The 24763-nt window shown below is 31.1% G+C and overlaps 1 protein-coding gene and 1 long non-coding RNA gene across 3 annotated transcripts in view; one reads left to right on the top strand and one right to left on the bottom strand.

Annotated features, from left to right (window-relative positions):
- LOC145324215 (uncharacterized) lies at positions 1 to 6258 on the top strand. 2 transcript variants are annotated; one of them, XR_013881209.1, is made up of 5 exons: positions 1 to 24; positions 525 to 617; positions 2081 to 2136; positions 3446 to 3505; positions 6099 to 6258. It is a non-coding gene; the product is annotated as an uncharacterized LOC145324215 (long non-coding RNA). The 2 variants fall into 2 exon arrangements; XR_013881208.1 differs by having other exon boundaries at positions 3446 to 3496; positions 6099 to 6257.
- An 8119-nt stretch (positions 6259 to 14377) lies between these two features.
- Positions 14378 to 24763, bottom strand: part of LOC145324214 (limbic system-associated membrane protein-like) — a 38672-nt gene continuing 28286 nt past the window's right edge. The window contains exons 18-19 of the mRNA XM_080166839.1: positions 16274 to 16340; positions 14378 to 15263 (exon numbers count right to left, since the gene is read on the bottom strand). Coding sequence (XP_080022965.1) covers positions 15124 to 15263; positions 16274 to 16340 — 207 coding nt within the window. The 3' untranslated portion in view covers positions 14378 to 15123. The remainder of the gene's footprint in view (positions 15264 to 16273; positions 16341 to 24763) is intronic.

Raw genomic sequence — 24763 nt, 5'->3', positions numbered from 1 at the left:
AAAATGAGGTGCTTAAGTTTATATGTAAGTATGGTTGGTGTTAAAGATTGCCCCATAGGGTTAGGCCATTAGAGCCCCCCGCAAGGGCTAGAAATAGGAGAAAAGCTACTGTGAAAAAAGGAAAAATCGCCCCTTAAGGAGCGTTGCAACGAAAGGGACTAAACCCGAAAATATTATTACATCCATGTAGCGAAGCACAAAAAAATTATGGATAAAAATCGGGCAAAGTGAGTTATAGAGCAAAAGTTTAGGGGTTACAGACATTATGAATAATAATGGACGTAGATTCGTAAAATATACTTTGATATTATGACAGGGAAAAATTATCGACAAATATTGATAAGCTCTATTATCCAGTAGAAGTGGAGAGGATGGGATTTAGTTTAGGTGGGGGAGGGGGGGTCGTTGATTTAGCCCGTTTAGAGTTTTAATATATCCATTCGTGAACAACCGACTGACAGACCAAGTAAGTGGAAAGTGGTACGTCCATAGATAAATCTAAAAGTCAAGTCAATAATGTTTAGGTATTAGTGGTCTCTATGTTGATGTTGGTACCATATTCCCAGAGCATAACAGATCAGAAGAAAGAGGTTTTCTGGTGGCTCAATAAAGAAGGGGTAAGAGATACATGCAATCAAGCATTCGAAGTCCAAGCTTTTTCATTTGGGGAGGGGGGGGGGGGTGGTATAATCTTTATATCCTATTTGCAAGTACTTTCATATTTTTTTTTCATATTTTCAGGGGGGGGGGGTAGTAATTACCCTTTATTACCCTTTAATTACATACCTTTTTGACAGGTGGTCAAGACATTAATAAAAAGTTGATTTTCAAGCAGTGGCGTATTGCCAGAGGGTTGAAAACTTTGAGCCCTTAACTTTATGGGGGGCGAGACTCTTTGAACTTGACATATCCCTTGGCTGTTTTAGAGGAGGTATGGATACCCTCTAGAATTTTTTTTTCTTTTTAACTAGATTTGATTATGTTTTGGTTTAAATAATTAAAAATCTAATTTAGATGTTTGCAAAAAATTTTAATTTTTTACATTTCCTCTGATAATGCATTTTTTTTATTATCAATATTAAGTAATTTCCAAATTATTTTATTCCTTATGACTTAAAAAACTGGTTTTAAACCTCCACATAAAGCTTTCTAAATACAATGCGATAAATAACTATTCCTGTTAGTAGAATGTCAAAGTAGTAGGGTGTACATATATATGTACTTATTAACAGGGTATGCATCTCTGAATATAATCATATTATTTTAACCCTTACAGATCGGGGGGGGGGGGGGGGGTGGTAAAAAAAAGTAATTTTCTCTAAAAATACACATGAACCACCAGAAAAAAATGTACGTCTTTATCTGTAACAGGAGCCGAGATAGAAGGGGGGTCTCTTATAGCCCCCCCCCCCCCCCCCCCGATATGATGAGGTGGGAATTGGGGCCCGATCTGTAAGGGTTAAACGTTTTTAGTTTGATTTTAAATGATTAACTATAAATAAATTTACTCAGGGATCTAAAGGGATAAGACAATGCAAAACAAATTTATGATGATACATTGATGATACACAAAATTACTCTTCTATAGATTACAATTAGTGGTTGAAACGTTTGGACACTGAACTAAATGAACCAACCAATAAAAATTATATAAACGTCGACAAAGTTGTCAATCAAACTAATAAGAGAACGTTATCATAAAATTTTAGGGACTAGTGTAATAATCAGCCTATTGTCCCCTCCCTCCCCGAGTTTTACTTGTTTAATTTTCATGAATTTTACTTGACTTAAATGTCAAACCAATTTAAGTGTCTGTAGTAAAATTGATATTTTAGTTTTCATTTTTTTTTTATTGCAAGGCTATTTTTTATTTTATCTAGTGCGTATTACATTTTGAAAACACGTCATCAACAAATTTCTAGTTTATAACAGAAAATTTAATATGGGATGGATTTACCCCTCCCCCAAGTAAATATTAGCCAAGGTAAAACAATCCACATACCAAAAAAATAAAAAGCTTGGATGTCCTTGGATAACAATTATATAACCATGTAGTTTGAATCATAAAATAACTATTTAGGTTTTCGGAGGAAGAAATTACAATCTGGATCAAATTGGAAATGGTGAACATTTTAGGTAACTTTACTAACATAAACAATTTATCCATTGTGGTTACCAAGCACTTCCACAACTATCAAAATACAGTCAACCAACTGTCATAAACACAGTTTTATTGTCAAATTTACACCTACATATTTAGTGGGAATGTCAAAAATTCAGTCATTGCACTGTCATAGTAATAGTTTAGCTGTCAAAACACATCCACTTTTTATCAAAAACACAGTGATTCTACCTTTGATAATGGTAGAAGTGGCCTTGTTGGTTAAATTTATATTTATTTGTCTAAGTTATTTTCAATTTCAACTTATTAACAACAAACTTTTGTACCTTATCGTTACTGGTTCAAAATCTTACAATATAAGCAGACTTCGAGTTTTACTGCAAAGATAAATTTCAACCCTAAGTAAACAAGGATGACAACATCCATAAAACCGAAGCACTGAAACGGTAGGACAAACGGACATTAACACTTGTATAGTGTCAGAACTGAATAATCAGAATATAAATGTATAATAGTCGAAGCAAAATTATAAATAAAATTTGTTGAAAAACGCTAGATACAGGATAATGTTTATGGACATACTTTATTTTTTTAGGACTTGATTATAGAGATGCTTTGCTTATAATATTGTACTTTGTTGTCCAAGGAATCAGTATGCAAAAAAGTTTAAAAAGTTGAAAATCAACATGTTTAAAATGGACGTACGGACATTCTAGTAACGTTTATAGAGTTGCTTCGCTTTCTTAATCGTACCTATCTACTACAGCAATTATCATGCAAAGTTTGAAATCGATAGGACAATTCTAACATGCCTAAATTAACGAAAAAAGCTATCCGTTACAGACGTACGGACGGAAGGACCGACCCTAATTATAGAAAAGCTTCGCTTTTAAAAAGGAAATTGTTTTTGTTTGTCTGTGTATATACCATAAGATTTCAGTGGACTATGAGGCTTCTCAAACGTCCCTGTGTAGAGTTGAACAAAGATACGTAAAGCCAGAAAGACGAATATAATACTTACTACTTTTTATTTTACAGCAAAGAGTTTAAATGGGACAGACATTATGAGTAGAACAAAAATAAGATACAGATAAACTGATATGCACCATATTTACTTTTTTTAATTGTAGATCAGAAACGAGTCTAAATGGGACAAACATAATGAAAAAAACAAAAATAAGTTACAGAAAAAAAAACCATCTTTCTTACTCTTTTTTTTTATTTTAGATCAGAAAAGAGTTTAAATGGGACAGACATAATAAATAGAACAAATATAAGTTACAGAAAAAAGACAACCATCCTTCTTACTCTTTTTTGTTTTAGATCAGAAAAGAGTTTAAATGGGACAGACATAATGAGTAGAACAAAAAGAAGGTAAAACACGTACGTGTATTTTATATTTATTATTCATATTCTTTTTATTAAAATTGTTGTTAGATTGTTTCTACTGTAATATTTTTAAAAGCTAAGCTTTTCTATAATTAGGGTCGATTAAAAGCTAAGCTTTTCTATAATTAGGGTCGATCCGTCCGTCCGTACGTCCGTCCGTCCGAGATAGTTAGCTTTTATTCGTTAATTTAGGCATGGTAGAATTGTCCTATCGATTTCAAACTTTGCATGGTGATTACTGTTGTATTTAGGTACGATTTAGAAACCGTAGTAACTCTATAATCGGTACCAGAATGTCCGTACGTCCATTTTAAACATGTTGATTTTCAACTTTTATAACAACACATTTTTATCAGATAAAATTAGTTGATTGATCTGATATTTTACAAACTGATTCCTAGGACAGCAAAGTACAGTTTTAAAAGCGAAGCATCTCTATAATTAAGTCCTAAAATAGTAAGTATGTCATAAACATTATCCTGTTTTTAAACAGTTTTTCAACAAATTTACTTACTATTTTGATTCGACATTTATGTTCTCATTTTTCAGTTCTAACACTCCACAAGTGTTAATGTTCGTTTGTCCTACCGTTTCAGAGCTTCGCTTTTATGGATGTTGTCATCCTTGTTAAATTTACTTTAAGGACGTTATTTATAACTAACTGCATCTATCAATTCAGCATAAAAATAGCCTAACACCATTTCAAGACTAAAATCTAAAAATAAAGAAAACGTAAAACCATTTTAGAACCTATATGAAGTTGCCCTAAAATGAAAAAAATCAATCGAATTGGTAGTCATCGAAAGTTTAGGCTGCAGACAAAAAAAGATAACAGAACAGTTGCCTCTCAATGTTGATTTTTTAAAATGGCGAATTCTTGTAAAATTAGATGATTTAAGCAAAAGGAAAATGATATTGAAAGGACAACATTCTGAATTAAAGCTAAAGATGTGACAATAAATTTCTATGGAAAACAACCTTCTGCAAAGTGTTAGGTCTTTGCGATAGTTCTATATAGTCATATACCCTCGACCCCTCTATACTCTAACTTCATTGTGACACCTTAACATGTCTTTGTAAATTATTGTATTGTTGTAAGTTTGTTGGTAGAAGAAGAGGGAATAACTATTGAAAAAAAAATGTTATAAATTAATAGTAACTTTTATTCTCGAAGCTATTCAGTGCACTCATTTTTTTTCCGTGTGTCTTTGTGGCTATAGGAAAAAATGTGATTTTCTCATCTTTTATATAAGAAATAATTGATTCATGTGACTAATGGAAATCAATTCTATACGTGAGGTTGTCTGTCGGTCTGTCCTTAATGGTAGATTATAAAGGGTATACATATGTCAAAATTTGTTGCATTATAGTGACACAAGAAAGCTTATCCAGCTATAGTGAGTCTGTGTCTGTATGCACCATAGGATTTCGCTAACCGCTAACCGATTTGGTTCTCCTTTACATAGTTGATTCTCAGGTCTCGGGAGAGGTTTTATACATTATTTTTAGAGCAGGAGTATCGAATCACCATATCACCCTAGATGCCTCTAGGGGCGTAACCACCCTTACATTAAAATTGAGTGAAGATTATTTTATTGTTTATTATCCTATCCTGTATTCCTGCTTCCATTTTGCTTGTTAACTTTTGTGAAAATGCTGAAACTTTTCATTCAAACAATAAGTAAATATAAATTTATCAAGGACATAGGAATTGATATTCTATTATAGTTTCATCAAGATTCGTCAATTAATTGGGTTGCTAGATCGATGCCTACATTTTTAAGTTTTCATGATTTTCTCAACTTTTATTGAAGATAGATGGCTGAAATTTTCAGGGATTGAATAAATTAATATTCTGCATACTTTTATTAAGTTTTATTGAGATTGGCCTAATGGTTGGGGAGCTAGTTCGATTCCTAGATTTTTAAGTTTTCATGATTTTCTTTAGTCCTAGTTAAGATAGACGGCTGATATTTTTAGGGATTAAATAAGTTAACAATTTACATATCCCCATAAAGTTTCATTAAGATTTGCTTATTGGTTGAGGTGCACGACCTATTCCTAGATTTTCACGTTATAAATCTTACAAGGTTTCGTGATTTTTTAAATGTTCTTTTACAAAACTGCAATATAGTTAATTTTTTCCGGATATCCATCCTTATATTTTGACCTTCGCTTTGTATGTATGTTGTCATCCTTGTTTACAATTGCCTCCCAAACCTTTGAAACTCCTAATTTTACCACGCACACAACTTTTAGAAAGATTAATTCCCATTTCCACACACTCCGGTTGGTTGTTTCTTAATGAATCCTTTCTCTCTGAAACATGTCCTCTTTTCTCAGAGATACTAAGGATAAGACAATGAACGATACATTTACATACTTCTCCAATGAGAATATACAAAATTATCCATACTGTAGATGAAAATTATTGGTTGAAACATTTGGACACTACTAATTTTAAAATAACCAATAAAAATTCAGTAAGAGTACCCAAGATGCGTTATTATAAAACTCTGGGTACTAGTGAGGTTAACCGCCAGATATCCCCTCCTCCCTGTCTTTTCTAAACATAATGAAATTTTAGGTTTGAAAAGTCAAAAGATGAAGAAAACCGACCATAGAAATTAAAATCTGAAGGATTTGATATTATAAGTGTTTAAAATATTGTATCTAATTATGTATGTACTAATTGTAAATAAACTGATGATTTTTTGTAAAACTAATAAAAATAATGTAAAAAAGAACTTAAGATTAACATGATTTCCTTTCCAATTACAACAGAAACAGATTCCTAAAATAAGAATGAACTTTTAAATGACAGATCTATAGTATAGATGTATATATTGATAACTCCATCCCTCCCTTTTCCAATGACTTTTGTAGTCTACTACCAAACTGTTTTCTACTACTTAGCTTTGTTAATATAACCTACATCATTAGTTGATTTTCAATGACCCAATTGAGAGTCGGCACAAGGACACCTCTAGTGTTTTACTCCAAGTTATAAATAAATATTTTTGTTATGTTTTGTAGCTCAACTGTTGATACTGTGGGGGGAGAGAATTCTGAGATTTAAAAGATCAAAGATATGAACAGACTGACATAAGAAAGGGTGGTTTCCTTAGACTAATAGATGTTATATAGGTTACAACAAATTTCCATTATTCATACTTAACAATTGGAAAACATCATACAATCGTATTATATAAAGTAGTATGGTTTATTGTCTGAAGCCTTTGATTTTAAGAAAACTTCACATAGGTCTCTAGATTGAATAAATGCTATTTCATTTTCATATTTAAGTTTTAAGATGGTTTTAAGCACTAGTAAAATATAAGAAAGAAGACAAAAAAATATTTTCTTAAAATGTAGGGGGATAAATTGTCTCAATTATCAGCCATGTGACGTCAAATAAGGGAGATTAAAGGAGAAGACGGAAAGAAAGCCCCACAAAAAAGAGATAGATAATGCCTCATTTTTATGACATCACATGGCTGATTTTTTGAGACACTTTGTCCCCCTACATTAAAATCACCTGAAAAATCAAATTTGCAATTAAAGAATAAAACCCCTAATAGTTATTTCTCGCATCGTATTATAAACGGCTTTCCGCGGATATAGAATGTACAATTATAAGATTAAAACTAGTTTTTTTTAGCCCCGTGGTGCCGAAGGCACCAGCTAAAAAAACTGGTTTTAATCTTATTATTGTACATTTTTATATTCGTAGAAAGCTGGATGTAATACGATGCTAGACATAGTTTTTTCGTAAGGATGAGAACCGGTTCCTATCCACCGGATTCAAATGAATACGAGAAAGGTTCTTACTACTTTTTTTCAGTTTTGTTATATCAGGTACTCTATTGTGACATTTAAGTTTGGAATAACTGTAGAAATCTGAAAGAAAAGACACTATCATGAGAAGATTTTCATGAAACTTTGAAAAAACAGCGGAAAATTATTTACAAAAAAAAACTTTGTTTATAAATATTAAATACTTTGATCTTCTTCTGTATATTTTTGGACGCATAGACGTTGGGTTAAGGGGATAAAAAACCCTTCAAAATGTTAAAACTCCTCATTTTATCCCCTCAAAATAAAAAGCTTAGACGTCCCTGTTTGTGTAAATGTAAAATTATTTAAATGAGTTAATAAAATAATAGTACTAAAATTAGGTTTTTTCAAAAAAAATATTTATTTAATATTTGCTGTTTACTTTTTTCTCCTGTTTACATGTACACCTGCCATAACTCTGTATATTAATTTTGTCTCTGTGTGTATATTTCTAATTAATAAATTAGTTTAACGTCTAGCAGCAGCTAAAGAAATAAAAGAAAACAAGTTAGTTTTAAAAAGTTAGATAAACAACAGATTTTAGATTCTTTTTGGATTTTTAATTTTTTCCCTACAGACCAGGGTTATAAAGTAAGGGAGATATATATCGTTGTTTATCGCATTGTATTATATGCAGCTTCCCGTGGATATTAAAATTAAAACTAAATAAGATTAAAAACAGTTTTGTAAGCCCCGAGGGCCTAATAAAACTAGTGTGAATTTTATTGTTTTTGTTTTATATTTATATGCGTAAAAAATTGTCTGTCATTTGATGCTATACATAATTTCTCAGTAAGGCTGAGAACCGGTTCTAATCCACCGTATATTAATCGGTTTGAAATCAATCATGCTGGAAAGCTTTTATCATATTTTACTTTGGAAATAAAAGGTGAGTACCGTTTTTTTTGCTTTCAAGGTAGGATTCAGTTTTTGTAAAAAATAGAAACAATTGAACATTCTATAAAAAAAAGATTATATGCATAAAGGTTTAAACTGAATTAATTCGCCTGGTATTTATACCCCAAGTAAAATAATTTTCTAGACTTTTCTATAAGACTTTGTTGAATTATGAATTAAAAATGATTATTTTTATTTACCCTCTGTTTTTTTCAGTACAAGTTAACAAATAACTTAAATTACCTTTTTGAAAATATGTACGGTTCTAGAGGCACCCACTCCAAAAAATAGTACAGATAGACAGACAAACATCCTGTTTCTTGTATGTAAAGATTACTTGCCAAGGAAGGTTATTGATCCTCAACTTTCAATTTTTTAAGGAAAAGGGTGATTTTTTCTCCATAATAGTCCTATCTTCTCTGGACCAAATTGAAGCATCATTGAAAATGAGAACCATATGGATTTAGTGGTTTGGAAGTACAGACGAATAGACAAACATCATTTTACTTTTCAACAGGATAAAAACAGATAGTTAGAATAATCGATAACATATAGAGTAGCTGCGCTTACAATATGATTCCTATGGGAATAATTGAAGTTGTGATATGAAAAGTTTCCCAATAAAGAAGTAGAAAAAAGTGCTTCTATGACACTATAATTGTAAAATAGTTCGGAAGATGGACAGTTTGTATTCTTCTTCAATCGATATATTATTACATGGATGTTGCATCGATGCCTCAAAACGTGCCCAATCCAAGGAAGATTGGAGAACCATTGTGCATGGTCTACGTTCTGACGAGAACTAAAAAGCAATGATGATGATGGATGCTGCACCAAATTTTCATTTACTCTGATAAAGTGATGCTCACAGCTGGCTAAAATAACGATACACCCCCTTCAATCCATGCCCTCCCCTCATACTGGATTATAAACAAACTGACCAAAAAATGAGGAACATATTACCAAGCTAATATGAAGACAAATTTCCCCTGTCAATATATCCACGTATATACTCTCTCAATTCTTCACCACTTCTGACTACAGCATCTGCTCGCGGACATGTGAATCTCGGTCCAACAATGCAGCATAATTACAGACGTTAAAAATTATTTCTGTTATGCCAGATGCCCAATAATAATGGTTATAGCAGGAGAATGAATTGGCCAAAAACAGATGCAGTTAGAACTTCCAGACAAAGGTAGTTTGATCATGGGGTTGGTTCTCTATAGGATGTTTCACTAACAAGGTTTGGTTGGGACATAATAAAAACTAAGACCTAAGGACTTACTTGCGGATGCAGAATTATTACAAAATCAACATTTGGTTATGGTTGCTAAGCCTTGTTCATTTTTATATATAGCACAACAAGGATGACAACATCTATAAAAGCAAAGCTCTGAAATGGTAGGACAAACAGACATTAACACTTATATAGTGTCAGAACTAGATAATCAGAATATAATGTACAAGAATCAAAACAAAATTGTATGTAAATTTGTTGAAAAACTTCTTGATTCAGGATAATGTTAATGGACATTACGCTTATAATACTGTACTTTGTTGTCACAGGAATCAGTATACAAAAAATCAGATCAATCAAATAATTAGTTCACATAAAAATTTGTTGTTAAAAAAGTAAAAAATGTTTAAAATGAACGTACGGACAATCTGGTAATGATTATAGAGTTGCTACACATTATAAATACCTAACTACCTCAAGAATCACCATGCAAAGTTTGAAATTGATAGTACAATTCTAACATGCCTGAATTAACGAAAAAAATCTATCCGTCTCGGAAGGACGGACTGATCCTAATTATAGAAAAGCTTCACTTTTAAATACAAAACAAACTTAGAGAAAGAACTAAAGCATTGAATTTTGATAAGAATGTATAATATGAGTGATATTAATAATAAAAAATAAACATCAAATAAAATAAAATATCAAATAATTTTTGAAGATTTTTGCAGTTGCCCAACCGCCAAATATACATATACTTCATACAGCAAAAATTATTTATGAACAATTTATCTTCAAACTTAGTCAAATGTGAACTTAAACAAGAATGATAACATTCATGAAAAAACTTACAGGGAAAAGATCTTAATATAGTTGGCATACTAATAACTTATAGTTCTAGTACTTATTGTTTAACGTCCTTTCTACCAGGAGCCCAATTAAATGTTTAATGTTATGTGCCAGTTTAATATACTCCCCCCTTACAACAAAATTACACCCGTCTGAAGCTTATAACTCCCTCGATTTTGATTTAACAGATGTGACAAATTATTTTGGTGCTTTCCGCTTCCCGATACCTCTCTGTTTGTACCGAATGATCTTGCTAACCAGTGAACCGATCTGGATAGCTTATACAGTGAAGCATTTAGGGTTTAAAACTAAATTGAAAACTGAGGAGTGAGGAGTGTATCGGTGAAGACTTTGAAAGTTTGTAGCTAAATTGGAATGTGGGTGGATATCAATCTAACCACCTCTTCGTTTTAGGCATTTAGGGCACCTTTATATACTAGCTGCCTCGCTAATTCAAAGCCTATAAATGATTAACATATGAATACAACGAGATTTAAACAAACCACATAATGATTGCCTTTCTGAAGTCACTTGTTAAAAAATACAGCATAAAATTTCTAATAATACATTGTGTACAATATGCATAAAATGATAAAACTGATATGATATGTTTAAATTGAGAAGCTATTTGTAAAATATTTTCAAACTTTCAAACTTTGACAGTTTAACAAGAAGTATAATATTTAAAATTTTGACCCTTTTCAGGGATTAGGGAAGGGTTAAATGGACGTTAAATTGGTGGAAAAATTTAAACACTATCAGTTTGTATCATTTGGTTAAAATTTAACAAAAAGTATGTGAAATTTTTAAGACGACAAATGAGAGAACATGTTAACCCTTAACGGTCGGGGGGAGGGGGGCGTTGAACGCCCCCCCCCCCTCCGGTTTTTTCTATCTCATTTTCTGTGTGTGAAAGATAAAGAGCCTAAACTGCGTGACTTTTTAGGTATGGGTATGACACATAACTGAGAGTTGGAATTTTTTGAATATCTTCATCCTGGCGGGCACAGGATGCCAGCAAACCTGGCAGGGTCATCCAGGTAAAGAGCAAAAATATTTTTTGACTAAAACAAAGCATTTTATCACACCAAAATACTAAAATAGCCTCTAGTAGTACATCCTGATATTAAATACAGGTGTTCAAGTCACTTTCAGGTTCCAGGTATGATTCTGCAGGTCCTGATCCTCCAGGTCTCCAGAAATCTTTAAAAGGCTCCTGTGGCCGCATTTTTTTACTTAGAGACTTCAAATTTTAAACTTAATTTTTTCTTACATGTCTACATAACGTATTGAAATTTTATGAAGATCAGCCGCCGTTTTCCCGCCGACTGCGGCGGCTGGCAGCTGCCAAGTACAGCTGATGGAGCAGAAATTTATATTTTGATATTTCTAATGTAAAATTTGCATAAAGATAAACATTTTCTGAAAAAAAATTGTTCTTTTAGCTTCAAAAATAAGAAAATTACAGCCGTTTGAAATTTTTAAGTAAAAAAAGACCTAAAAACAAAGGTTGTTAAATAAAAGGGTAAAGGAAGCAAAAAATTGACTTAGACTTATAAAAGGTCGGAAATTCATTATCAAACAGGGGACACAAAAATTTAGCCCTCTAGCTCTAATAGGAACTGAGATAATAGGGGTGGGGGTGCGTTGAACGCACCCCGCCCCCCCCCCCCCCCCCCTCCGACCGATTAAGATGCGGCAAGGGGCCCGACTGTAATGGGTTAATAGAAAAGATTTTTATCGTCTAGCGAATATAAACACAGCGGAAGTGATAGCAAAGGAACTTCAGCAAAATATGGATGACAACATCCATAATAAGATGAATAGAATGATTAAATCATACAAAACGTTGAATCAATAAATGTACATCTTAGTAAGTATTATAGAATTGTTACGCTCTTTAAATCGTACCTACTGTTACAGGAATCATTATCTAAAGTTTGATATCGATAGGACATTTCTAACATGCCTAAATTAACTAAAAGAGGAAAACGTTACGCACAGGCCCTAAATACAGAAAATCTTCGTAACCATTACGTACGGATGTATAGACCCTAATTTATGAATAGCTTCAGTTTTAAAACTAAAAACTAAATAGCTAGATAATCAATTTAAGTGCTAAAAAATGGAATCACCACCCAAAAAGCAAACTTAGCACCATGGTATGTGTAAATATTAATATAATGGATTTTGAACACGTGGATATATTGACAGGGGAAAAGTTGTCGATAATTCATGTTGCGAATATGGACCACATTTATTGATTAGTTCGTTCATCAATTGGTAGGGGAGGGGAAGGGTTAAAGGGGGTGGATAGGGGCGGGTTGTCGTTATTATAGCCGGCTGTGAGTATCACTTTATTAGAGTACATTAAAATCTAGTGCAATATCCAAGTAATAATATACCGCCTTTAAATATAATATTAAAATTTAAGTTTTTTATGCATTTATTCGTACTTATTTTTTATTGTTGTAGATTTTCTTTTTTTCCTTTTCCTTATCACAGCTGCTCTATAATTCAAATTTTAATCAGCACGTTTTTATGTCTGTCAGTTGTGTATGTGATGTCTAGGGGCCATATCTCTTGAGAGAGTGAAGGTATCTTTCCCAAAAACAATAAAAAAAACCTCCTTAAAATTAAAAGGAAGCTTTACTGTAAAACAAGGATGACAACATCCATAAAAGCGAAGCACTGAAACGGTGAGACAAACGGACATTAACACTTATATAGTGTCAGAACTGAATATTTAGAATAGAAATGTATAAGAGTCGACACAAAATTTGTTGAAAGACTGCTTGATACAGAATAAAGTTTATGGACATACCTACATTTTTAGGACTTGATTATAGAGTTGCTTCGCTTTAAATAAAACCATATCTGTCAAGCGATTACGGGAATTTTCTTTACAAACACAGACAAACATACATACATCATATATTGATTGATTGTTATTGTTAAAATGTAGCCACTAGAAATAGTATAAGATTATGGAATATTTTTATATTGTTGTAAAAGTCCTTTCCTTATTTAAACAATCTATCAAAATATCAAATAATCTATTCAAAAAAAGATAATATTTAAATGTTTTCTTCTCAGTAGCACTGACAAAGGTTAGAATGATAAAATAAAAAGTTCAGAATTTAATAATCATGAAAATCTTTTTTGTCAAATTAATTTAACTTAACTCAAAATTAGTTTTGTTTTTGTCCAAAAAAAATATTAAACATAGGCGCCCAAAGGTAAGTGTAGATGGGTATTTATCCCCTGCAAACTTTAGAACACCTTAAAATCTAAAATAAATAGAGTAGATAACCACCCTCAAACCTTTGATTATCCTCCTGAAAATGAAAAAGCTTGGACGTCCCTGAAACATGATTATAATTGTTACCAGAAATTAAGACTAATATTTGTTAGAATTTTTTTCTTGTTTCCATTGGATTATTCACAAAGAGAAGAATGCAAAATCGATTAATTAGCATAAATTAATAAAATTAAAATGCTAATCGCCTTAATTTTAGATACACGTGTTTTGTTTTTTATTAGTTTTATAAATTTATGTGCTTGTGAATTTATAACGTTGTTTTGTTTTGTTCAATTTCTGTGTAAAAGATAAAGTGTTCTAACTAACCGACTTTTTAAATATGAGAGTTAGATTTTCGAATATATCCATCCTGGCGGGCACAGAATACCAGCAAACCTGACAGGGTCATCCAGATAACTAGCAAAAATATTTTTTTTCACTCAAACAAAGCATTGTGGCCGCTACTAAATCATCCTTAAGCATTACAAAAATAAAGAAATGTTTGTGTTCAAGTGTATTTTAGGTTCCAGGTATGGTCTTGCAAGTTCTGAGCCTCCAGGTCTCCAGAAATCTTCAAATTTTTGACTTAATGACTTCAAATTTAAAACTTAAGGTTTTAAAATTTTCAACCTAAGCTTATCTAAAATATGTTTTCCAACCTGGGAGGGAAGGTGGGAGTGGTTCAGTGCTTTATTTGCACCTTTAGGGATATCACCTGAAAATGATACTAAACTTTATAAAAACTTATTTAATTACAATTTATTAATTCAAATATCATATTTTAATAATTCTTAATTACAATATAATAATAATTTGTATTGAGGGTTGGTTAAACTATTATAATAAACAAATAAAGTCTTTAAACAATCATAAATGAAATGAAACAATATATTTTGTTATATAAGGTATTTTTGATTTTTTGAATGGGATTAGATTTAATATTATCTAAAAGAAATAGGATTTTCATATAAAATTATTTGTAGATCTCAGATCTATTTTTTGAATAATTTTGAAATTGATAAGATTATGGCTCTTATTATAACAATCCCAATAGAAGTTAAAATTTCATATATGTTTTTAATCTTAATCATAGCGAGCATACTCTATACATTTGTACGCCCTAAAAGCCTCTAGGACACTTGAGGTGGAGGGAAAGTTGAAGCCCCCAACCACTTTCAATGTTGGTTTAAAAAAACGAAAAATTGAAGGGTGTTAGATTTTTTCTATTGTTACCTATCAAAAGTCAATTTCAAAATACAGCGAATCGCCACGAAAGGGACTATTCACGAATACTTTTATATAAGGATTAAATTTTTCATCAAAAATAGTGATAGCTAGTTATTGCCGCGCTAATTTTGGACATAATTATTAAAAGAGTTGTATATAGCCTTGAAAAAGAAACAATATTCCAATTTTTTTTTTAAATTTCTTTAAAGACACATCTTGTAAAGGAAAAATATTAATTTTAGAACTTCTTTTGAATAACAATCAAACTGTATAGAAGCGTGGTATGATATGGTAAACAATTGCTAAATTTGCAGCTGCCAAGACAGCTGGCTGTATTGGTCCAAGCTGGCGGCTGGCTGCTGAGGAAAATGGAGACCATGGCGCGAGTGCAGAAACAGGTTCTGAAAAAGATGCAAGAGACATTACTTTCAATAATATTATAACAATTTTTTAAAATTTTATCAGAAAATTATTTCCCTAAAACATGAAAGGTGAAAATATTTGTATAATTGTGAGTCAAAAGCATATAAAATACATACTTACAACTTTTTTCGAAAAAGTATTTTTTTCCAAACAATTATAATACAGGGGATATGGAAGTTCTTTTGATTTAAGATACATGTAAAAAAGTAATTGCACACAAAATAAGTTGCAAATTCATAGGGCAACCATGAATATTAAACCTAGCACTAGCTTATATCTTTAAACTGATTAGTCAAAATACCAAAAAGAATCAAATGCCATGAAAAAGTCAAATTGTCTACACTATAAAAATAATACAGGATAGAAAGAGAAATGGGGTGGACAATGGATTTTAAATAGGCTGCCCCCCAATATTTCTAATTACGTTTTCCACTCATTAACCTCCAAATTTTGGGGTAATGTTCAATCGAGAATTAGATTCACAAATAAACAGTGAATGTCCAAACTTTTTCATCAAAACATTAAAAAGTTTTGTTTAGCATTGTCTCAGACTACGAGATCGTATTACGCATTTCGCTGCCGTCACACAATCGTCCCAATACGGACTGTTCAAATGAGGAAACGCAGATGCCGCGTTTTGGAAAGGAGATTTTGAGGAAAGGTCGTTGTAGTTGTCTTTTTGGTATAAGGTTTTCAAAAGACATAAGGATTTTCACAAATGCACGACTAAGGACTAAAGGAGCGCTTTATGCCCGGCACAATCATAATTAGGGGGTACATTAATATTTTGTCTATTCAAGTTCTGCTACATCCTCTAATGCATTTTTGGGGCGGTGGGGGGGGGGGGAGAACCCCAACCCTTAGGATAATAGCCTAAACTTATGGTACAACCAGTAGGGTCATTCATAGCATACTACTTACTATGACAAGTTTAAAGAAGCTGCGCTTAAATTTAAATTTTAATAAAAATGTAAAAAATAAGTTTTACCTTGTAAAGTTTTAAAAGAGAATACATCTGACCATTCACTGGCACCAAAATCATTGATAGTCTGAACCTGAAACATTATACTTTAATATAAAATATTCCAATGTCGACTTTAGGGTTCTTGATATATTTCAGAACTAAATCATTCTAAAGATTCAGTATCAATAAGGAAAATTTTAACTGATATAAGTTATATTTAATTTTAGTTATTTTTATTATGCTTAAATTCCTTAAATTATTTCCTAGTCTCTGCAGGGAGCTATAACCCCTTTGAAGAGCTATAACAAATTTGTCTTAACTAACCTTACCTAACCTAAAAAATAGAATGTGTAAGTACATGAAATTTAACTTATCTTAAAAAATATTTCTGTAATAGCACTATTTAAAATTATACTGCACCTGTTAAAATTAGAAATCTATAGATTATATTTTAAACCTTAAAGGAATGTTTTAACACTAGCAGCTTTGCCCTAAGCTTATAGGATAATAATAAAAAAAAAACATGAAATTTTTGTATGGCCAACACAAAACCTCCCTGAAATTATGCAAAGGTTATAGATGTGAATTCAGCAGAACCCTAATGTAGAAATATTGATATTGTTCTTTATTGAATCTTGTTATTTTACTTTACTGACAACATACACATACAAATATCCTTCACAAATAAAAGGACGGGCAAATATTTTTTTAAGGAAACAAACTTTTTTATATGTCTTTCAGAGGTGAAATCCTGACAAAATTACACCATTATCATATACAAAATCTTTAAAAATAGATTATATCTTACATTAATAATAGTTATTAACCGCATCTTATTATAGACAGCTTTCCGCGGATATTAAAATAAAAAACTTTAAGATCAAAACCAGTATTAACTAGTTAGATTTTATGATTTTTATTTTATAATTGTGAAAAATTGCCTGTAATGCATGATTTCTCGGCATGACTAAGAACCAGTTTTAATCCAACGTATATTAATCGGTTTCGAGGCCATACTGCAATAACCCTTCTCAAGTTTTCTACTATTTTGGCTTAAAAAGAATATTTTACAACAATTAATAGAATGCTAGTCAAGTAGCTCAATTTGAGGATTTGTGTATTTTTGAAGAAAACTTATTTGAAAGCATAACTGTTGAAATTGAAATTAATACTAACAAAAAAGCTTTAATTACAAATATTTATCGCCCACCAACTAATATTTATTATTTATTGATATATATGGTAACCTTCAAGCAAACTTATCTCTTCTCAACAAAAATTCATATATTTTAGCAGATTTTAATATTGATATTTTGAAATTTCAAGACCACAAGACAAATGATTTTTTAGAGTGCAACTTTGCAAATGGCTATTTACCTAAGATTTGGACATACTAATGCATCTTGTATTGACAATATATTTATAAATAATATATCAAACAGTTATACTTCTGGTGTCATTTTAAATCCAATTTCAGACCATTATCCTTGCTTTATTTTTTCTGAATCTTTTAAACCTAAGAACAACCCCAAATATGTAACATTTAGAGAATTTAATCAAGAAAAATTCAATCAATTTTCTGAAATACTTAATTCTCAATCTTGGGAAGATGTAATAAGCATAAATAACACACAAACAAGCTTTGATAATTTTATGAATTTTTATACTGAGACCTTTAATAGTGTATTCCCCCTTAAAAAGGTTAGGTTTAATAAAAAAATACACAAAAAAGAGCCTTTCATGACAAATGGGTTGCTTAAGAGTAGGTTTAAAAAATTAAAACTTGCAGCTAAATATTCTAAAAGCAAAACAGTCTTGAATACAACTAGATATAAGCAATATAGGGATATCTATAACTCTTTAATAAAGCTGTCGAAAAAATTGTATTTTAAAGACATCATCCTTGAGAATAAATCTGACTTAAAAAAACAATGGCAAATTTTAAGGGAGGCTTTAAGGAAAACAAATGACAAATCATCCACCATTAATAAAATTAAATATGAGGGACTAACTTTTTCTAACCATAAAGATATTGCTGCTCAGTTCAACAAACATTTTACAACTAAAATTGAAGAGAATATTAATCCCTCATCCTCTGATCCTTGTGAATTTCTTAATGAATCAAATTCATTGTTTAACTTGGGTCAGATATATCCTAAGGATGTTATTGATGTTGTAAAAGCCATGGATCCTAAGAACTCAACTGATATGTTTGGTATCTCAAATTCAATTTTAAAGAAAATTATTAACTTTATAGCTGTACCCTTATGTCACATTATAAATAGATCTTTCCTTACAGGAGTCATTCCAGTACAATTAAAAATTGCTAAGGTACTACCAATCTGTAAATTAAAACCATCTGATGCTGGAGATAAGTCTTTACCAACTAACTATAGACCAATAAGTCTTTTGCCTATATTCTCAAAAATCTTAGAAAAAATTGTTGCAAATAAATTAAATGATTTTCTACTAGAAAATGAGATTATTTTTAAACACCAATATGGTTTCCAGGCTAAAAAGTCTACTTTACATCCAATTATGCACCTTTTGAATGAACTTGCTTTAGCTAAGAACAATAATAAGGTTTCAATTGGAGTCTTCTGCGATATCTCCAAAGGTTTTGATACAATAAGCCATGACATTCTACTAAAAAAGTTAGAAAAAATAGGAGTAAGAAATAAAGAACTGGATTGGTTTAAAAATTACTTAAATCAAAGAAAACAATTTGTAGTCATTGGGGATGAAACATCAGAATATTTGGAGATAACAAAAGGAGTACCACAAGGATCGATACTTGGCCCAATTTTGTTTTTAATTTACATAAATGATCTTCCCAGAGCTACTGATTTATTTACAATGCTTTTTGCAGATGATACTAGCTTTGTGGTGTCAGGAGATAACCTTTATGATATTATTATTAAACTAAATAATGAACTTAAAAAAATCAACAATTGGTTTAGGGCAAACAAATTATGTTTGAATGCAGAAAAGACAAAAATCATGATTTTTAACAAAAGAGAAGACACAATAGACTGGGAAGATATCAATGTATTCATTGATTCTAATAATGACAATGAAAACAACCCTGAGCTGATTAATAAGATTGGTGTTGTTAATGGCAGAAGTAAAGTACCTGCAATAAGATTTCTAGGTGTATTTATTGATTCAAATCTCAGTTTCAAGTATCATATAGATTATATCAGAAAAAAAGTCTCCAGTTCTTTGTATATGATAAATAGAGCAAAAAATATTCTTTGCAAAAAATCATTAACCACCCTGTATCATTCGTTCATTCATTCTCATTTATTGTACTGTTTACCAATTTGGTCATCCTGTCATAAATCTTACCTTGAACCATTGATTAAATTACAGAAAAAAGCAATAAGAATAATTACTGGCACTAAATATAACTCACATACAGCAGATAAGTTTACTAAATTAAATATTATGCCTCTCCCCCAATTAGCAGATTACTCTAAACTTCTTTTCATGTATGATTATATAAATGACAAACTTCCACTCTCCTTCCAAGAGACATGGAAAAGAAAAAACGAGGTTTATAACAACATAAGAAACAACAGGAGAATGGATGGTGATCATTTTTATATCCCTCTTATTAGATTCAAAAGCATTGAAAAACTCCCATACTTCTGTTTTCCTGACCTTTGGAATAAAAATTGCTTTAATGATCTTCTTAATTCTTACCAACCACGTAAAATGTTTATTAAAAACCTTACAGCTTATTTAATGATTCAAGTTGAAACAGTATGTACTAAGGCTGTATGCAATGAATGCTTTCCTGATAATCATATTTAAACTTAGCATAGCCATGGTTTTGATTATCTTACACCTTTCAATTCTGATTTTCTATCTTAATTATTATTTAACAAAAAATTAAAGCAATTTTATATAACACTGCTTGTGAGAGAGCTTAGGTTAGGATTATAATCAACTTATTTGTTATTTTTTAACACCTATTTTAATGCATCATTTCAATTTTCATAATACTTTTTAAATATGTAAATACTTAAATTATCTCTAACACTGAAGGCCCCATTTAATACACCTCTGGTTTATGGAATGCCTCATAATCGTAGATAACACAATAGTAAAAGTATATTAATGATGTGATTTATAATATCTGTAAATGATTTGTAATATTTTTATCATAACTAAACCGATTTGAAAATAAATCTTTATCTTTATCTTTATCAAAAAATAAATAACAGTTTACTTTTCTATTTTCATCTTAAATGGTGTAGTATTGTTTGGCTGTACTCTTATTGACATAATTGTATTTTTTGAGTCTTTTTTCAAATTATGAATATCCTGCGTATTGTTAATGTTCTAAAGTATTCTATGTCTTCTCCCTAAGTATATCTACTCAAGTTAAACATCGTAAACTTCAATAAACTTTATCCTTAGTTTGACAGATACACAGGTACACATAACTTTTATACTACAGAAAGAGAGAGAGAGAGAGAGAGAGAGAGAGAGAGAGAGAGAGAGAGAGAGAGAGAGAGAGAGAGAGAGAGAGAGAGAGAGAGAGAGAGAGAGAGAGAGAGAGAGAGAGAGAGAGAGAGAGAGAGAGAGAGAGAGAGAGAGAGAGAGAGAGAGAGAATATGTCATACTTAAAGAAAAAAAAGGTTTAAAGATCTAAAGGGATAAGACAATGGCCGATAAATTGATGTACATCCACATTGAAAATAAATAATATTATCCTATCTGTAGATAACAAATAGTTGACACACAACATAATGAATCAACCAATCAAAATAAAATAAATATACCCTATGTTGTTAAGCCAACGAATAGCTTTATGGTTTTACATTACCTCTTTAAACGCCCCTGAAAGGATATTTTAAGATCAATATATTTTGAATTTTTAAAAAAAGAATCATTATTCCTATTGAACTAAAAAAAGTCAAAGGATAAAGAAAGTGTAGTTTACATAAAAACAAGGATGAAAACATCCATAAAAGCGAAGCTCTGAAATGGAAGGACAAATGGACATTAACACTTGTATAATGTCAGAACTGAATAATCAGAATGCGAATGTATAAGAGTCAAAGCAAAATTGTAAGTAAATTTGTTGAAAAACTGCTTTATACAGGATAATGATTATGGACATACTTACATTTTTAGGACTTGATTATAGAGTTGCTTCGCCTATAATATTGTACTTTGTTGTCCTATGAATCAGTATACCAAAAATCAGACCAATCGGATAATTAGGTCACATACAAATTTGTTGTTAAAAATGTAAAAAAATCAATATGTTTAAAATGGACGTACGGATATTCTGGTAATGATAATAGAGTTGCTACGCTTTCTAACTCGTACCTAACTATTACTGGAATCACCATGCAAAATTTGAAATCGATAGGACAATTGTAATATGCCTAAATTAACAAAAAAAGCTATTTAAAAAAGTAAAAAAATCAACATGTTTAAAATGGACGTATGGACATTTTGGTAATGATTATAGAGTTGCTACGCTTTCTAAATCGTACTTAACTATTACAGGAACCACCATGCAAAATTTGAAATCGAAAGGACAATTCTAACATGCCTAAATTAACGAAAAAAGCTATTTAAAAAATTAAAAAAATTAATATGTTTAAAATGGACGTACGGACATTTTGGTAATGATTATAGAGTTGCTACGCTTTCTAAATCGTACCTAACTACTAATAGAATCACCATGCAAAATTTGAAATCGATAGGACAATTCTAACATGTCTAAATTAACGAAAAAAGCTATCCGTTACGGACGTACGGACGGACGGACCGACCCTAATTATAGAAAATCTTCGCTTTTAAAAATATGTATGGTGCATTATTTGCCAAATGTACCACTTTTCTGCACTACCTCTCCGATTTTGTTAATACTCTATATTTTGGTCCGTTGGGTCATTCAAGGATGCTGGATGGTCAAAAAAAAGTTTCAGAGTCCCTGGATGTCTAGATATCTAGCTATCTATGAAGGTAGGTAACAAAAATGTAAAAAACACCCATTTTTTCACAATTTTAAAAATTAATTTTTTCATCAATCTTACATCCAATCTATACATTTTATACACCAAAATGATCGTATATTCATGTAAAAAGCGCACATAATGCTATTTTGGCCAAAACTCTAATTTTACAGGGTGTCCAACAAAAAGTGTATTTTGGATATCTAGCGTAATACCCAAAATACCTGTCCGAAAAAAATCATTTTTTTTGGCTTAAATCCTGTGTTTTATCTGTGTGCATATGTGGTATATAACGGTTCGGACCACCCGGGACTATAAGGTTGTCAAATTTCACTTTGGGACACCCTGTAAATGTGATTTTTGCATCTGTAGAGCTAAAACTTGGTCCAAATTGGCTATTTTTTTCAAATTACTCTAATATGTGTCTTAGTATGTTTGGCCATAGTGTTTTCTGACCAGATCCATAATTTCATATTTTTTGGACACCCTGTATTTTCAAAAAAAGAGAAAAAAAGTTTTTGTTTTTTTTTAAATTTTTTTTCTATTTTTAAGTTACTTAAAACTGTCATATAGATACAGATTTTGACTAATAACAATAATATTTGCCTATTTTACAAAATTTTTACACTTTTGGGACACCCTGTGCATGTTTTTGAAAAATGATGGTTTTTGCCCATTTTTGGGGGGAAGGAGTCGTTTTAGGGCCATAGACTATTTCTTCATTTTTGTAGAACTTTTTAAGACACATCATTTGTTATTTATGCAAAAACCGCAAAAACCGAACCGTTTTGCCGTTATTCACCGCCAAAGGCGGAATTTTTTTACGTTTTTGCCGTTCCGGAGGTTGTAATGGGCATTTGTGGTAAGAAAACGTTGATTTATCAAGATCCCTCTTAAATACTTTTATTTAGGTAATTTAATTTACTAAATTTCATATTAAGTAAACTTTTTTGTGCAGCTAACCGTTTTTCGTCGAGATGGATTTCAATTGTTAAAACAAGAAAATGAAGTGAATATAACATAAATAATTGCTATAACATAAGTGATAAAAGAAACATAAATCATGTGCATTTGAAATTCCTTTTGACAAAAATTGGTTGGATATACAAAAAAATTTACTTTACATGAAATTTAGTAAATTAAAATGCCTAAATAAAAGTATTTCACAGTTATCTTGATAAATCAACGTCTTCTTACCACAAATGCCCATTAGAACCTCGGGAACGGCAAAAACCGTAAAAAATTCTGCCTTTGGCGGTGATTAACCGCAAAACGGTTCGGTTTTTGCGGTTTTTGCATAAATAACAAATGATGTGTCTTAAAAAGTTCTACAAAAATGAAGAAATAGTCTATGGCCCTAAAACGACTCCTTCCCCCCAAAAATGGGCAAAAACCATCATTTTTCAAAAACATGCACAGGGTGTCCCAAAAGTGTAAAAATTTGTAAAATAGGCAAATATTATTGTTATTAGCCAAAATCTGTATCTATATGACAGTTTTAAGTAACTTAAAAATAGAAAAAAAATTTAAAAAAAAACAAAAATTTTTTTTCTCTTTTTTTGAAAATACAGGGTGTCCAAAAAATATGAAATTATGGATCTGGTCAGAAAACACTATGGCCAAACATACTAAGACACATATTAGAGTAATTTGAAAAAAATACCCAATTTGGACCAAGTTTTAGCTCTACAGACGCAAAAATCACATTTACAGGGTGTCCCAAAGTGAAATTTGACAACCTTATAGTTCCGGGTGGTCCGAACCGTTATATACCACATATGCACACAGATAAAACACAGGATTTAAGCCAAAAAAAATGATTTTTTTCGGACAGGTATTTTGGGTATTACGCTAGATATCCAAAATACACTTTTTGTTGGACACCCTGTAAAATTAGAGTTTTGGCCAAAATAGCATTATGTGTGCTTTTTACATGAATATACGATCATTTTGGTGTATAAAATGTATAGATTGGATGTAAGATTGATGAAAAAATTAATTTTTAAAATTGTGAAAAAATGGGTGTTTTTTACATTTTTGTTACCTACCTTCATAGATAGCTAGATATCTAGACATCCAGGGACTCTGAAACTTTTTTTTGACCATCCAGCATCCTTGAATGACCCAAAGGACCAAAATATAGAGTATTAACAAAATCGGAGAGGTAGTGCAGAAAAGTGGTACATTTGGCAAATAATGCACCGTATGCAACAATGGAAATAGAATATACGTGGAAAATACAGGCGAAATTTATCATAAATTTAGATTACTTACATAGACCACATGTATTGGTCGGTTCGTTAATCCAGCAGGCGGGGAGAGGATGTGGTAAAGGGGGTGGATGGCTGGTGTATCATTATTTTAGCCAGCCGCGAGTATTAAAGCGAATAGAAATATGGTGCAGCATCCAAGTAATAATATATACATTTATGCAACTTTAAAACAAGAAATGGTACTACAATTTCTTGTTGTTTTTAAGAAAGAACATATATGTACTCTAACAAAACGTTTACTTTTAATGCATAGCTACTAAAAA

Source organism: Acartia tonsa, chromosome 7 (assembly GCF_053477335.1).
Source record: "Acartia tonsa isolate MP-2025a chromosome 7, ASM5347733v1, whole genome shotgun sequence".
Classification (NCBI taxonomy): Eukaryota; Metazoa; Arthropoda; class Copepoda; order Calanoida; family Acartiidae; genus Acartia; species Acartia tonsa.
This window is presented reverse-complemented; position numbering and strand designations above follow the sequence as displayed.